Source organism: Pan paniscus, chromosome 10 (genome assembly GCF_029289425.2).
Source record: "Pan paniscus chromosome 10, NHGRI_mPanPan1-v2.0_pri, whole genome shotgun sequence".
Classification (NCBI taxonomy): domain Eukaryota; kingdom Metazoa; phylum Chordata; class Mammalia; order Primates; family Hominidae; genus Pan; species Pan paniscus.
The window spans coordinates 119,897,475-119,913,153 of record NC_073259.2 but is presented as its reverse complement, the minus strand read 5'-3'; the positions used below and the strand labels follow the sequence as shown (position 1 = coordinate 119,913,153).

Sequence of the window (15,679 nt, the reverse complement as noted above, 5' to 3'; positions counted from 1 at the left end):
GGCCACATATGCTTTGATTCACAACCCAATTAAATAACTTCAGGCGGCATATCATGCCTCTGTGCCAATAAAACCCAAACCAAGGCTGGGCGCGGTGGCGCATACCTGTTATCTCAGAACTTTTGGAGGCCGAGGCGGGCAAATCATGACGTCAGGAGATGGAGACCATCCTGGCTAACACAGTGAAACCCCACCTCTACTAAAAATACAAAAAAATTAGCTGGGTGTGGTGGCACGCGCCTGTAGTCCCAGCTACTGGGGAGGCTGAGGCAGGAGAATCACTTGAACCTGGGAGGTGGAGGTTGCAGTGAGCCAAGAGCATCCCACTGCACTCCAGCCTGGATGACAAAGCCAGACTCCGACTCAAAAAAAAAAAAAAAACTCAAAACAAAAGAAGGATATGTCAAGGCAGTCTTTTAGAATCTTTATGATTTAAAACCTGGTCTTCCTTGGGCCAGGCACGGTGGCTCACGCCTGTAATCCCACCATTTTGGGAGGCCAAGGCCGGCAGATCACGAGGTCAGGAGATCGAGCCCATCCTGGCTATTACGGTGAAACCCCGTCTCTACTAAAAATACAAACAAAAGAAAAAATTAGCAGGGCGTGGTGGGTGGGCGCCTGTAATCCCAGCTACTCGGGAGGCTGAGGCAGGAGAATGGCGTGAACCCAGGAGGCGGAACTTGCAGTGAGCCAAGATCGGGCCACTGCACTCCAGCCTGGGCGACAGAGTGAGACTCCGTCTCAAAAACAAACAGACAGACAAAAAACCTGGTCTTCCTTAATGTATATGTTATATGTTGATGCCTCCTTTAAAGGGTTAAGTTTCTTTGGAATGACTTGATGATTTTGAGAAACTATATACACCACCTAAAGAATTGGTAGAAGTGTAAATTCTTAATCATTACTAGCAACTGTCTTGAAGGGGAAAATAACCCCAAGCTGCCAATAGATGCCTGTCCTTCAAGATAAAATGAAATTATTCAATGCACTGGGTTGACTTAACACTACAAATAAGTAAATAATACATCAAACTTTAAGCGTCAATGTTTAATTTTCATAAGACTAATTTCTTAGCTACAGCTGTCAAGACAGATAACTGGCCCTGAGTGGGCAAAATGTGCCTTTAAAAAAAAAAAAAAGTTAAAAACAGGTTTTAGAAAACTTATTTTATTTGTGTAATTTTCGAACACACATTTGCTTTTCTTTTGGTTTAAGTGCAGTTAAGTCACAGGAACTGTTAACTTTTCCTAAGTAAACTCAATGCTTCCTAGGAGAAAGAAGAGGAAAAAGAAAAAGGGAAGAATACACGGAAAAGTGAGGACAACCTATTCCCCAAGGGACAGGTTTTGTACGGCGAACCACCTTCTTCCAACGGCAGATTTCCAGAAGGCTGATTTCAAACAAATCGGGAGGGATGGATAAATTCCAACTCTCCAAGTTCTGTAGACCATCCGGAAGCAAATGCTGGCGGCCTTGGGGAGTGATCGAAACGTGTAGCAGTAGTAGTAGTAGTAGGGCTCTCTTCGTCCCATTCATTGACACTTAATAGTGTCTCCAGGCCACTCACCTCTGTTCCAGCTGAGCACAAATCACACTCACCAGGGAAGCTAGAGGGAGTCGGACACACACCTACACCCACACCCATACCCTTGGCCCCAGGGCTGTAAAGCGCGATCCACGGAATCCGGGGGAGGCCGAAACCCGGTAGTCGATGGAACCTCTCACTGCAAAATCTCCCTGCTTTTTGAGGCTAGAGCCGAGAAGAACGCCACAGGACAACGCGGGGGAAGAGGGGCACCTCCCCCTTACCTTGATGGCTTTGTCCATGTCGCTCTCCTCCGACATACTCAGTGGGGCCCCCACAGCCAGGAGAGGCGGAGGCTGCTCAGCAGCCCTGTCCCCGCGCGGCCGAGGGAGCAAAGGGCTCGGCACTCGGGCCCCTGGGCCTCGTGGCGACGGGCAGCAGCCGCCCCTCGGGACCGGTGGGGATGAGGACCCCGGCGCCGGCTCTGCTTCGGCGGGCGGCTCTAGGCTGGCGGCAGCAGCAGCGGCGGAGGCGGCGGCCCCTGGGGACAAGTCTTTGTGCTGGGCCCCGCGCGGCCGCCTCCTAGCCTCATCCCCAGCTGGGGAGGCAGGCTCCCGGGGTAGGGCGAGGCGGGGAGGGCCTCGACCCGGGGCGCTGTGCAAGGGCCTCGCGGGGCCGCCGCTTAGACCTGGGCTCGCCAGGTCCTAAAGAGGAGCCTGCGCCTCCGCCTCCGCCGCCTGCACCGCCGCGAAGCCGAAGCCGAAGCAGAGCTCGGCGCCGCTGCTCCCGCCGCCGCCTCAGCGCCACACATCGCCGGGACACCCGCGCCGGGCAGCCCCGCCGGCCGCCCTCACGCACGCGCTGTGCCCCGCGGGAGCTCCAGGCCGCCCCTCCTGCCGCCCAGCTTCGTGACTCCACGGCCCCACGCGCCCCTTGCTGCCTTCCGCTGGGGTTTCCGAGCCGCCCCCGAGCCGCGCACCCGACTTGCAGGCGTCCGCCTGGGCCTCCCTAAGACACGCCGCATACAGGACAGGCCCCTGGGCCTTCCGCGGCGATGGCGCTGCGCTAATGACGTCATAGGCCCGGACTCGCGTGAGTGCGCGTGCGTTGGGGCCTCAGCCTTTATCTCCACTCTGCGGAGATTCACGCCTGGAAAACGCTCTTCTGAGAGGATCTGTGGAGGTCAACCCAGGAGAGAGAAGACAGGACTGAAGCACTGAAAGGGTCCTGCCGTAAGGGCGCAGGATTGTATAGAATATATAATAGCAGTAGCAGCTCTGTTTACGGAGCATTAACCTTACGTGGAGTTATTTCCTGCATTTCCTCCTTTCGTCTTTACAAGGTAGCCGTTTGGCGTCGTGAGGTATGGATGTTCCCATCCCTAATTTGCAAAATAGGTAACTGAGGCTCAGGAGAGCTAGACTAGTTTGTGCACAGCCGAGAAGTGGTCAAGCTAGAATGGGACCCCAGGTTTGTGCTCCCTGCTCTCCACCGATAACCTATCAAAGGGCTTTGCAAGAGCTTTTGACTAATCGTCTGTCAATGGTTCTTCATTCACGTATTAATTGCACATCAGTATGTGCCAAATCTACTAGACATTGGAGAAACAGTAGGAACAACACATGGTACCGGCACATGGATCTTTCAGGAAAACGAAGTAGGTAATAAACAGGAAAAAGCCCGAGTCTGATGCTAAGAAGAACATAAACAGGATGCTGAGGTAAGAGAATAACTGGATGTGGGGACTTCTTCGTATTAGATGATTAAGGAAGGAATCTCAGGAGGTAACATTTAAGCTGAGACCCCTGAGGAATGAGAAAGGGCTGGCTATTGGAAATCCAAGGAAAGATTTCTGGGCAGATGGGTAGAAATTTTAAGGTGGAAATAAGCTAAATATGTTCAAGAATCAGCAAGAAGGTCATTGTAGCTGGAGTAGATCGAGTAGGAGGAGACTGATAAAGGGTGAGGTTGGAGGCTGGGCGCGGTGGGTCACGCCTGTAATCCCAGCACTTCGGGAGGCCAAGGCGGGCGGATCACTTGAAGTCAGGAGTTCGAGACTGGCCTGGCCAACATGGCGAAACCCCGTCTCTATTTCAAAAAAAGAAAAAAAAAAAAGTATAAAAAGGATGAGGTTGGAGATGTGGGCAGGGGCTGCATCATATGTGGCCTTTGGGGGTCATAATCAGGACTTTGGATTTTATTCTAAGCTATTGTAAGGTTTTAAAGTAAAGAGTGATGTGAACAAATTTGTTTTAAAAGATCACTCTGCTTTGTAGAGAATAGAATATAGGAAAGCAAGAATGGAAACAGAGCTATTAGGAGGCTATTGGAGAATAATGCAGATGAGAGATTATTACACTGTCTGAACTAATGAGGTGGCGGTAAAGGTGTAGAGAAGATGGATTTTTTTTTTTTAAAACGGTCCCACTGTCTAGAGTGCAGTGGCGTGATCACAGCTCACTGCAACCTAGACCTCCTGGGCTCAGGCGATCCTCCCACCTCAGCATCCTGAGTAGCTGGGACTATAGGCGCATGCCACCATGCCTGGCTAATTTTTCGTATTTTTTTTGTAGAGATTGGGTCTCTCCACATTGCCCCGGCTGCTCTCCAACCCCTGAGTTCAAGTGATTCACCTCCCTTGGCCTCCCAAAGAACTGGGATTACAGACGTGAGCCACCGTGCCTGGCTGAGAAGATGGATTTAAGATATGTTTTGGAGGTAACATTGTCAGGACTTCCTGAAGGATTAGATGTGGAAGGGAAGGATAAGAAACAGACCAAGGATAACTTTCAAATGTATGCTTAAGCAACTGGATGGATAATGATGCCATTGAGTGAGTGAAAAACTTGATGGAAGTGGAAGATTCAGAGTTCATTTCTATCTAGGTTAATTTGAGACATACCAGAGCATAAGTTAAGTAAGTAATTGAATATTGGAGTGGAGACTTAGTCGTCTACCGAATTATTGTTTTCTTTGTCGGACATACACCTACACTGCATTCCTCAAAGTAAATTTAAGTGTGGCTCTGTGCCTATGCTCTCCCCAGCGGAAAGTGAGCAGAAGAGGTGTGCAGTTTCCAGGCCTGGCCAATACAGACCTCCAACAGGTGCTCCCCTGTGCTGTTACTCCTTCTGCCAACTGGAAGCAGATGGTGACCAGGCTCTGGAGAAGGCAAGGCCTGAAGATGGGAGATTCCTAAGTGGAGGAGAACTGTGCCTTACTGACCTAAATATCCACTCAGTATTGTTATGTGAGAATAAATAAACTTGTGTTGACCGTTTACTTACTTTGAGTCTTTTGTTCTAGCAGCTTTGCCTATGCTACCTAATATGAATAAGAGCAATGATCCCGCGATGAACTTTGGGAGAAAATTTTTAAATGACTTCAGTTGACATCTGTAACAGGAAATATTCGTGCAAAAGTAATTGTGGTTTTTGCCATTTAAAAGTAATGGCAAAAACTGCAGTCATTTTTGCACTAACCTATAGAAGATGCCTTGGATTTATTCATTCATTTCATCCAGTAAGAATTTCTCTCTGCCAGGCTCTATGTCTTGTAATAGAGATGCAGAGATGATGTCATATAATAGAGATGCAGCAATGAAGAGACAAGGTCCCTGCTCTCAAGCAGCTTTTAGTCTAGCTGTTCAACTTACCGACTTATTTGCATATGCTTTCCCACTACCTAGAAACTCATGCTTCCCTCATAACACACACACATACACACACAGCCTGGTTTCTACTCATTCTTCAACTTTATTCTTCTTTGAGGCGGAGGCTCACTGTGTCCCCCAGGCTGGAATGCAGTGGTGCGATCTCGGCTCATTGCAACCGCCGCCTCCTGAGTTCAAGTGATTCTTCTGCCTCAGCCTCCCGAGTTGCTGGGATTACAGGCACCCCCTGGTGCCTGGTGGGATTACACCACGCCCGGCTAATTTTTGTATTTTTAGTAGAGACAGGGTTTCACCATGTTGGCCAGGCTGGTCTCGAACTCCTGACCTTAGGTGATCCGCCCACGTCAGCCTCCTAGAGTGCTGGGATTACAGGCGTGAGCCACCACACCTGGCCAATTCTTGATAATGTTTTTTCAGAAAGGCATGCCTTGCCCATACCCTCCTTTCCTAATCTAAATCAGATGTTCCTATTATCCTGTAACTAATCTCAACAAGGGAAAGAATCTTATTTGTCTTATTGGTCATATGTCCCTAATACCCAGTCCATTGTAGGTACTTAATAAATTTATTTGTCGAAGAAATCAATGAATGGAGAAGGCAGAACCCTGAAGAAAGCGGTTTCTTCCAATGAAATTCCTCTGTTTTTTGCTGGTGTGGCAGCCCTGGTTCACAGCCTCCAGTGATGCTCACATCTTGGTATTTATGATCTTATGTAGTCCTCTCGCCCTGCATGTGGTCTGGATCAAGTGGTTTGCTTTCGGTGAACAGATGTCATGTTCAAGATTAGGTAGCAGAAAAACTCTGGCTTCCATTGGGGCCCTCTCTGACTCTTTTACTTATCTGCTCTTAGGGAAGCCAGCTCACTTGGTTCCTAAGGCTGCTGTAACAAAGTATCACAAATTGGGTGGCTTAAAACAACAGAAGTTTATCCTCACAGCTCCAGATGCTAGACGTCTGTAATGAATGTGTCAGCAGAGGCCGAGTACTGTGGCTCACTCCTGTACTCCCAGCACTTTGGGAGGCCAAAGCGGGCAGAGCACTTGAGGTCAGGAGTTCGAGACCAGCCTGGCCAACATGGTGAAACCCTGTCTCTACTAAAAATAAAAATAAAAAAATTAGCCAGTGGTGGTGGCAGGCACCTGTAATCCCAGCTACTCTGGAGGCTGAGCCAGGAGAATCACCTGAACCCGGGAGGCAGAGAGGTTGCAGTGAACAGAGACCGCACCTGTGCACTCCAGTCTGGGCAACACAGCGAGACTCTATCTCAAAAAAAAAAAAAAAAGTGGTGGGGCACGGTGGCTCATGCCTGTAATCCCAGCACTTTGGGAGGCCGAGTTGGGCAGATCATGAGGTCAGGAGATCTAGACCGTCTCAGCTAACACGGTGAAACCCCCCATCTCTACTAAAAATACAGAAAAATAGCCAGGTCGGGTGGCGGACCCCTGTAGTCCCAGCTACTCAGGAGGCTGAGGCAGGAGAATGGCGTGAACCTGAGAGGCACAGCTTGCAGTGAGTCAAGATCACGCCACTGCACTCCAGCCTGGGCGACAGTGTGAGACTGTCTCAAAAAAAAAAAAAAAAAAGTGTCAACAAAGCCATGTTCCCTCTGAAGGCTACAGGGAAGACTCCTTCCTTCTGGTGGCTCCAGACAGTCCTTGGCATTCTTTGGCTGTATCACTCCAGGCTCTTCCTCTGTCTTCACATGGCCTTCCCTGTGTGTCTCTCTGTGTCCTCTCCTCTTAATAAAACAGTCGTTGGATTTAGGGCCCAACATCATCCAGCACGATCTCATCTTAATTACATCTGCAAAGACCCTATTTCCAAATAAGGTCACATTCTGAGCTTCTGTGCAAACATGAATTTTGGGGCAATATACTATTCAGTCCATTACAGACATGGCGAGGAACTAACGTCTCTTACCAGCTGCCAGTGAGTACCTAAGGACTACCCACACATACCTGAGCTTAGAAAGGATACTCACCAAATTGAGCCTTTAGCTGATGGCATCCCCAGCCCACAACTTGATCGTGGCCCCGTAAGAGACTATGCCAGGCGCACCCAGCCAAGCCATACCCAAACTCCCGACCCACAGAAACAGACTTTTAAATGTTTTTTAAAGTACTAAATTTGGCCGGGCACAGTGGTTCACGCCTGTAATCCCAGCACTTTGGGAGGCTGAGGTGGGTGGATCACTTGAGGCCAGGAGTTTAAGACTAGTCTGACCAATATGGTGAAACCCCATCTCTACTAAAAGTACAAAAATTAGCCGGGCGTGATGGCGCCTGCCTGTAATCCCAGCTACTCAGGAGGCTGAGGCAGGAGAATCGCTTGAACCCGGGAAGCAGAGGTTGCAGTGAGCCAAGATCACACCACTGCACTCCAGTCTGGGCGACAGAGCAAGACTGTCTCCAAAAAAAATTTTTAAACTAAAAAATTAAAAATAAATAAGGTTGGGCACCGTGGCTCACGCCTGTAATCCCAGCACTTTGGGAGGCCAAGATGGGTGGATCACGAGGTCAAGACTGGCCTGGCCAATATGGTGAAACCCCGTCTCTACTAAAAATACGATTACTCAGGCATGGTAGTGCGTCCGGAATTGGTGGGTTCTTGGTCTCACTGACTTCAAGAATGAAGCTGTGGACCCTCGCGGTGAGTGTTACAGTTCTTAAAGGTGGCGTGTCCGGAGTTTGTTCCTTCTGATGTTCGGATGTGTTCTGAGTTTCTTCCTTCTGGTGGGTTTGTGGTCTCTCTGGCTTCAGGAGTGAAGCTGCAGACCTTCGCGGTGAGTGTTACAGCTCATAAAGGCAGTGTGGACCCAAAGAGTGAGCAGCAACAAGATTTATTGCAAAGAGCAAAAGAACAAAGCTTCCACAGTGTGGAAGGGGACCCAAGCAGGTTGCCACTGCTGGCTCCGGCAGCCTGCTTTTATTCTCTTATCTGGCCCCACCCACATCCTGCTGATTGGTCCATTTTACAGAGAGCCGAGTGGTCTGTTTTGACAGGGTGTTGATTGGTGCATTTACAATCCCTGAGCTAGACACAAAGGTTCTCCACCTCTCCAGTAGATTAGCTAGATACAAAGTGTCCACACAAAGGTTCTCCAAGTCCCCACCAGAGCAGCTAGATACAGAGTGTCGATTGGTGCATTCACCAACCCTGAGCTAGACACAGGGTGCTGATTGGTGTGTTTACAAACCTTGAGCTAGATACAGAGTGCCAATTGGTGTATTTACAATCCCCTAGCTAGACATAAAGGTTCTTCAAGTCCCCACCAGTCAGGAGCCCAGCTGGCTTCACCCAGTGGATCCTGCACCCGGGCCGCAGGTGGAGCTGCCTGCCAGTCCAGTGCCGTGCGCCCGCACTCCTCAGCCCTTGGGTGGTTGATGGGACTGGGTGCCGTGGAGCAGGGGGTGGTGCTCGTCGGGGAGGCTCGGGCCACACAGGAGCCCAGGGAGTGGGGGGAGGCTCAGGCATGGGGGGCTGCAGGTCCAGAGCCCTGCCCCGACGGGAGGCAGCTAAGGCCTGGCGAGAAATCGAGTGCAGCACTGGTGGGCCGGCACTGCTGGGGGACCCAACACACCCTCTGCAGCCACTGGCCCGTGTGCTAAGCCCCTCATTGCCGGGGCTGGCAGGGCTGGCCGGCCACTCCGAGTGCGGGGACCGCCAAGCCCACGCCCACCTGGAACTCCAGCTGGCCCGCAAACCCCACGCGCAGCCCGGGTTCCCGCTCGCACTTCTCCCTCCACACCTCCCTGAAAGCTGAGGGAGCCAGCTCCGGCTTTGGCCAGCCCAGAAAGGGGCTCCCACAGTGCAGTGGTGGGCTGAAGGGCTCCTCAAGTGCCACCAAAGTGGGAGCCCAGGCAGAGGAGGCGTCAAGAGTGAGCGAGGGCTGCAAGGGCTGCCAGCACACTGTCACCTCTCAGTAGTGCGTGCCTGTAATCCCAGCTACTCGGGAGGCTGAGGCAGGAGAATTGCTTGAACCCGGGAGGCAGAGGTTGCAGTGAGCTGAGATCACACCATTGCACTCCAGCCTGGGTGACAGGGCAAGACTCTGTCTCAAGAAAAAAAGAACAGATGGGGAGGAGGAGCAAAGATAGCCGAATAGGAACAGCTCCGGTCTACAGCTCCCAGCATGAGCGACGCAGAAGACGAGTGATTTCTGCATTTCCATCTGAGGTACTGGGTTCATCTCACTAGGGAGTGCCAGACAGTGGGCGCAGGACAGTGGGTGTAGTGCACCATGCACCAGCCGAAGCAGGGTGAGGCATTGCCTCACTCGGGAAGCGCAAGGGGTCAGGGAGTTCCCTTTCCTGGTCAAGGAAAGGGGTGACAGACAGCACCTGGAAAATCGGGCCACTCCCACCCGAATATTGCGCTTTTCTGACGGGCTTAGGAAATGGCGCACCAGGAGATTGTACCCCGCACCTGGCTCGGAGGGTCCTATGCCCACGGAGTCTCGCTGATTGCTAGCACAGCAGTCTGAGATCAAACTGCAAAGCAGCAGGGAGGCTGGGGGAGGGGTGCCCGCCATTGCCCAGGCTTACTTAGGTAAACAAAGCAGCCAGGAAGCTCGAACTGGGTGGAGCCCCCCACAGCTCAAGGAGGCCTGCCTGCCTCAGTAGGCTCCACCTCTGGGGGCAGGGCACAGACAAAAAGACAGCAGTAACCTCTGCAGACTTAAATGTCCCTGTCTGACAGCTTTGAGGAGAGCAGTGGTTCTCCCAGCATGCAGCTGGAGATCTGAGAAGGGGCAGACTGCCTCCTCAAGTGGGTCCCTGACCCCTGACCCCCAAGCAGCCTAACTGGGAGGCACCCCGCAGTAGGGGCAGACTGACACCTCACACGGCTGGGTACTCCTCTGAGACAAAACTTCCAGAGGAACGATCAGACAACAGCATTCGCGGATCACGAAAATCCACGGTTCTGCAGACACCGCTGCTGATACCCAGGCAAACAGGGTCTGGAGTGGACCTCTAGCAAACTCCAACAGACCTGCAGCTGAGGGTCCTGTCTGTTAGAAGGAAAACTAACAAACAGAAAGGACATCCATACCAAAAACCCATCTGTACATCACCATCATCAAAGACCAAAAGTAGATAAAACCACAAAGATGGGGAAAAAACAGAGCAGAAAAACTGGAAACTCTAAAAAGCAGAGCACCTCTCCTCCTCCAAAGGAACGCAGTTCCTCACCAGCAATGGAACAAAGCTGGATGGAGAATGACTTTGACAAGTTGAGAGAAGAAGGCTTCAGATGATCAAACTACTCCGAGCTACAGGAGGAAATTCAAACCAAAGGCAAAGAAGTTGAAAACTTTGAAAAAATTTTAGACTAATGTGTAACTAGAATAACCAATACAGAGAAGTGCTTAAAGGAGCTGATGGAGCTGAAAGCCAAGGCTTGAGAACTACGTGAAGAATGCAGAAGCCTCAGGAGCTGATGCGATCAACTGGAAGAAAGGGTATCAGTGATGGAAGATGAAATGAATGAAACGAAGCGAGAAGGGAAGTTTAGAGAAAAAAGAATAAAAAGAAATGAACAAAGCCTCCAAGAAATATGGGACTATGTGAAAAGACCAAATCTGCGTCTGATTGGTGTACCTGAAAGTGACGGGGAGAATGGAACCAAGTTGGAAAACACTCTGCAGGATATTATGCAGGAGAACTTCCCCAGTCTAGCAATGCAGGCCAACATTCAGATTCAGGAAATACAGAGAACACCACAAAGATACTCCTCGAGAAGAGCAACTCCAAGACACATAATTGTCAGATTCACCAAAGTTGAAATGAAGGAAAAAATGTTAAGGGCAGCCAGAGAGAAAGGTCGGGTTACCCTCAAAGGGAAGCCCATCAGACTAACAGTGGATCTCTTGGCAGAAACTCTACAAGCCAGAAGAGAGTGGGGGCCAATATTCAACATTCTTAAAGAAAAGAATTTTCAACCCAGAATTTCATATCCAGCCAAACTAAGCTTCATAAGCGAAGGAGAAATAAAATCCTTTACAGACAAGCAAATGCTGAGAGATTTTGTCACCACCAGGCCTGCCCTAAAAGAGCTCCCGAAGGAAGCACTAAACATGGAAAGGAAAAACTGGTACCAGCCACTGCAAAATCATGCCAAAATGTAAAGACCATCGAGACTAGGAAGAAACTGCATCAACTAACGAGCAAAATAACCAGCTAACATCATAATGAGAGGATCAAATTCACACATAACAATATTAACTTTAAATGTAAATGGACTAAATGCTCCAATTAAAAGACACAGACTGGCAAGTTTGATAAAGAGTCAAGACCCATCAGTGTGCTGTATTCAGGAAACCCATCTCATGTGCAGAGACACACATAGGGTCAAAATAAAAGGATGGAGAAAGATCTACCAAACAAATGGAAAACAAAAAAAGACAGGGGTTGCAATCCTAGTCTCTGATAAAACAGACTTTAAACCAACAAAGATCAAAAGAGACAAAGAAGGCCATTACATAATGGTAAAGGGATCAATTCAACAAGAAGAGCTAACTATCCTAAATATATATGCACCCAATACAGGAGCACCCAGATTCATAAAGCAAGTCCTGAGTGACCTACAAAGAGACTTAGACTCCCAAGCAATAATAATGGGAGACTTTAACACCCCACTGTCAACATTAGACAGATCAACAAGACAGAAAGTTAACAAGGATACCCAGGAATTGAACTCAGCTCTGCACCAAGCGGACCTAATAGACATCTACAGAACTCTCCACCCCAAATCAACAGAATATACATTTTTTTCAGCACCACACCACACCTATTCCAAAATTGACCATATAGTTGGAAGTAAAGCTCCCCTCAGCAAATGTAAAAGAACAGAAATTATAACAAACTGTCTCTCAGACCACAGTGCAATCAAACTAGAATTCAGGATTAAGAAACTCACTCAAAACCGCTCAACTACATGGAAACTGAACAACCTGCTCCTGAATGACTACTGGGTCATAACGAAATGAAGGCAGAAATAAAGATGTTCTTTGAAACCAACAAGAACAAAGACACAACATACCAGAATCTCTGGGACACATTCAAAGCAGTGTGTAGAGGGAAATTTATAGCACTAAATGCCCACGAGAGAAAGCAAGAAAGATCCAAAATTGACACCCTAACATCACAATTAAAAGAACTAGAAAAGCAAGAGCAAACACATTCAAAAGCTAGCAGAAGGCAAGAAATAACTAAAATCAGAGCAGAACTGAAGGAAATAGAGACACAAAAACCCTTCAAAAAATCAATGAATCCAGGAGCTGGTTTTTTGAAAGGATCAACAAAATTGATAGACTGCTAGCAAGACTAATAAAGAAAAAAAGAGAGAAGAATCAAATAGACGCAATAAAAAATGATAAAGGGGATATCACCACCGATCCCACAGAAATACAAAGTACCATCAGAGAATACTATAAACACCTCTACACAAATAAACTAGAAAATCTAGAAGAAATGGATACATTCCTCGACACATACACTCTCCCAAGACTAAACCAGGAAGAAGTTGAATCTCTGAATAGACCAATAACAGGATCTGAAATTGTGGCAATAATCAATAGCTTACCAACCAAAAAGAGTCCAGGACCAGATGGATTCACAGCCAAATTCTACCAGAGGTACAAGGAGGAACTAATACCATTCCTTCTGAAACTATTCCAATCAATAGAAAAAGAGGGAATCCTCCCTAACTCATTTTATGAGGCCAGCATCATCCTGATACCAAAGCCGGGCAGAGACACAACCAAAAAAGAGAATTTTAGACCAATATCCTTGATGAACATTGATGCAAAAATCCTCAATAAAATACTGGCAAACCGAATCCAGCAGCACATCAAAAAGCTTAGCCACCATGATCAAGTGGGCTTCATCCCTGGGATGCAAGGCTGGTTCAATATATGCAAGTCAATAAATGTAATCCAGCATATAAACAGAACTAAAGACAAAAACCACATGATTATCTCAATAGATGAAGAAAAGGCCTTTGACAAAATTCAGCAACCCTTCATGCTAAAAACTCTCAATAAATTAGGTATTGATGGGACATATCTCAAAATAATAAGAGCTATTTATGACAAACCCACAGCCAATATCATACTAAATGGGCAAAAACTGGAAGCATTCCCCTTGAAAACTGGCAAAAGACAGGGATGCCCTCTCTCACCACTCCTATTCAACATAGTGTTGGAAGTTCTGGCCAAGGCAATTAGGCAGGAGAAGGAAATAAAGGGTATTCAATTAGGAAAAGAGGAAGTCAAATTGTCCCTGTTTGGAGACGACATGATTGTATATCTAGAAAACCCCATTGTCTCAGCCCAAAATCTCCTTAAGCTGATAAGCAAGTTCAGCAAAGTCTCAAGATACAAAATCAATGTACAAAAATCACAAGCATTGTTATACACCAATAACAGACAAACAAAGAGCCAAATCATGAGTGAACTCCCATTCACAATTGCTTCAAAGAGAATAAAATACTTAGGAATCCAACTTACAAGGGATGTGAAGGACCTCTTCAAAGAGAACTACAAACCACTGCTCAATGAAATAAAAGAGGATACAAACAAATGGAAGAACATTCCATGCTCATGGATAGGAAGAATCAATATCGTGAAAATGGCCATACTGCCCAAGGTAATTTATAGATTCAATGCCATCCCCATCAAGCTACCAATGACTTTCTTCACAGAATTGGAAAAAACTACTTTAAAATTCATATGGAACCAAAAAAGAGCCCGCATCGCCAAGTCAATCCTAAGCCAAAAGAACAAAGCTGGAGGCATCACGCTACCTGACTTCAAACTATACTACAAGGCTACAGTAACCAAAACAGCATGGTACTGGTACCAAAACAGAGATACAGATCAATGGAACAGGACAAAGCCCTCAGAAATAATGCCACAGATCTACAACTATCTGATCTTTGACAAACCTAAGAAAAACAAGCAATGGGGAAAGGATTTCCTATTTAATAAATGGTGCTGGGAAAACTGGCTAGCCATATGTAGAAAGCTGAAACTGGATCCCTTCCTTACACCTTATACAAAAATTAATTCATGATGGGTTAAAGACTTAAACATTAGACCTAAAACCATAAAAACCCTAGAAGAAAACCTAGGCATTACCATTCAGGACATAGGCATGGGCAAGGACTTCATGTCTAAAACACCAAAAGCAATGGCAACAAAGGCCAAAATTGACAAATGGGATCTAATTAAACTAAAGAGCTTCTGCACAGCAAAAGAAACTACCATCAGAGTGAACAGGCAACCTACAAAATGGGAGAAAATTTTCACAACCTACTCATCTGACAAAAGGCTAATATCCAGAATCTACAATGAACTCAAACAAATTTACAAGAAAAAAACAAACAATCCCATCAAAAAGTGGGCAAAGGATATGAACAGACACTTCTCAAAAGAAGACATTTATGCAGCGAAAAGACACATGAAAAAATGCTCATTATCACTGGCCATCAGAGAAATGCAAATCAAAACCACAATGAGATACCATCTCACACCAGTTAGAATGGCAATCATTAAAAAGTCAGGAAACAACAGGTGCTGGAGAGGATGTGGAGAAACAGGAACACGTTTACACTGTTGATGGGACTGTAAACTAGTTCAAGCATTGTGGAAGTCAGTGTGGCGATTCCTCAGGGATCTAGAACTAGAAATACCATTTCACCCAGCCATCCCATTACTGGGTATATACCCAAAGGACTATAAATCATGCTGCTATAAAGACACATGCACACGTATGTTTATTGTGGCACTATTCACAATAGCAAAGACTTGGAACCAACCCAAATGTCCAACAATGATAGACTGGATTAAGAAAATGTGGCACATATACACCATGGAATACTATGCAGCCATAAAAAATGATGAGTTCATGTCCTTTGTAGGGACATGGATGAAATTGGAAATCATCATTCTCAGTAAACTATCGCAAGAACAAAAAACCAAACACCGCATGTTCTCACTCATAGGTGGGAATTGAACAATGAGAACACATGGACACAGGAAGGGGAACATCACACTCTGGGGACTGTTGTGGGGTGGGGGAGGGGGGAGGGATAGCATTAGGAGATATAACTAATGCTAAATGATGAGTTAATGGGTGCAGCACACCAGCATGGCACATGTATACATATGTAACTAACCTGCACATTGTGCACATGTACCCTAAAACTTAAAGTATAATAATAATAATAATAATAATAATAAAAAGAAAAAAAGAACAGACAGGATCAATATGTGGGCTACAGGCTGGGTGCAGTGGCTCACGCCTGTAATTCCAGCACTTTGGCAGGCTGAGGCGGGTGGATCACTTGAGGTCAGGAGTTTGAGATCAGCTTGGCCAACATGGAGAAACCCCGACTCCACTAAAAATACAAAAATTAGCCGAGTGTGGTGGCATGCACCTATCATCAAAATAAATAAATAAATAAGCAGATTCTGATTC

General features: G+C 47.1%; 2 protein-coding genes across 9 annotated transcripts in view; one reads left to right on the top strand and one right to left on the bottom strand.

The window, feature by feature from the left end:
* Nucleotides 1-1,941, bottom strand: part of MAPKAPK5 (MAPK activated protein kinase 5) — a 55,327-nt gene extending 53,386 nt beyond the window's left edge. For all 7 annotated transcript variants that reach the window (XM_008957871.6, XM_034934526.3, XM_034934528.3 and 4 more), the window contains exon 1: nt 1,810-1,941. In XM_008957871.6, the coding sequence (XP_008956119.3) occupies nt 1,810-1,845 (36 nt within the window). In that variant the 5' untranslated portion in view covers nt 1,846-1,941. The remainder of the gene's footprint in view (nt 1-1,809) is intronic.
* LOC100969289 (putative uncharacterized protein encoded by MAPKAPK5-AS1) lies at nt 1,576-4,807 on the top strand. Of its 2 annotated transcripts, none has more exons than XM_003832457.7 (2): nt 1,576-3,245; nt 4,099-4,807. In XM_003832457.7, exon 1 carries the CDS (start codon nt 1,712-1,714, stop codon nt 2,231-2,233), a length of 522 nt encoding a protein of 173 aa, XP_003832505.3. In that variant the 5' UTR covers nt 1,576-1,711; the 3' UTR covers nt 2,234-3,245; nt 4,099-4,807. The 2 variants fall into 2 exon arrangements, with proteins under 2 accessions (XP_003832505.3, XP_008956117.3); XM_008957869.5 differs by having other exon boundaries at nt 1,684-2,888.
* Nucleotides 4,808-15,679: the final 10,872 nt, after the last annotated feature.

Coding starts and splice junctions, on each gene's coding strand:
- LOC100969289 (XM_003832457.7), top strand. CDS start 1,712: ATGGAACCTCTCACTGCAAAATCTCCCTGCTTTTTGAGGCTAGAGCCG.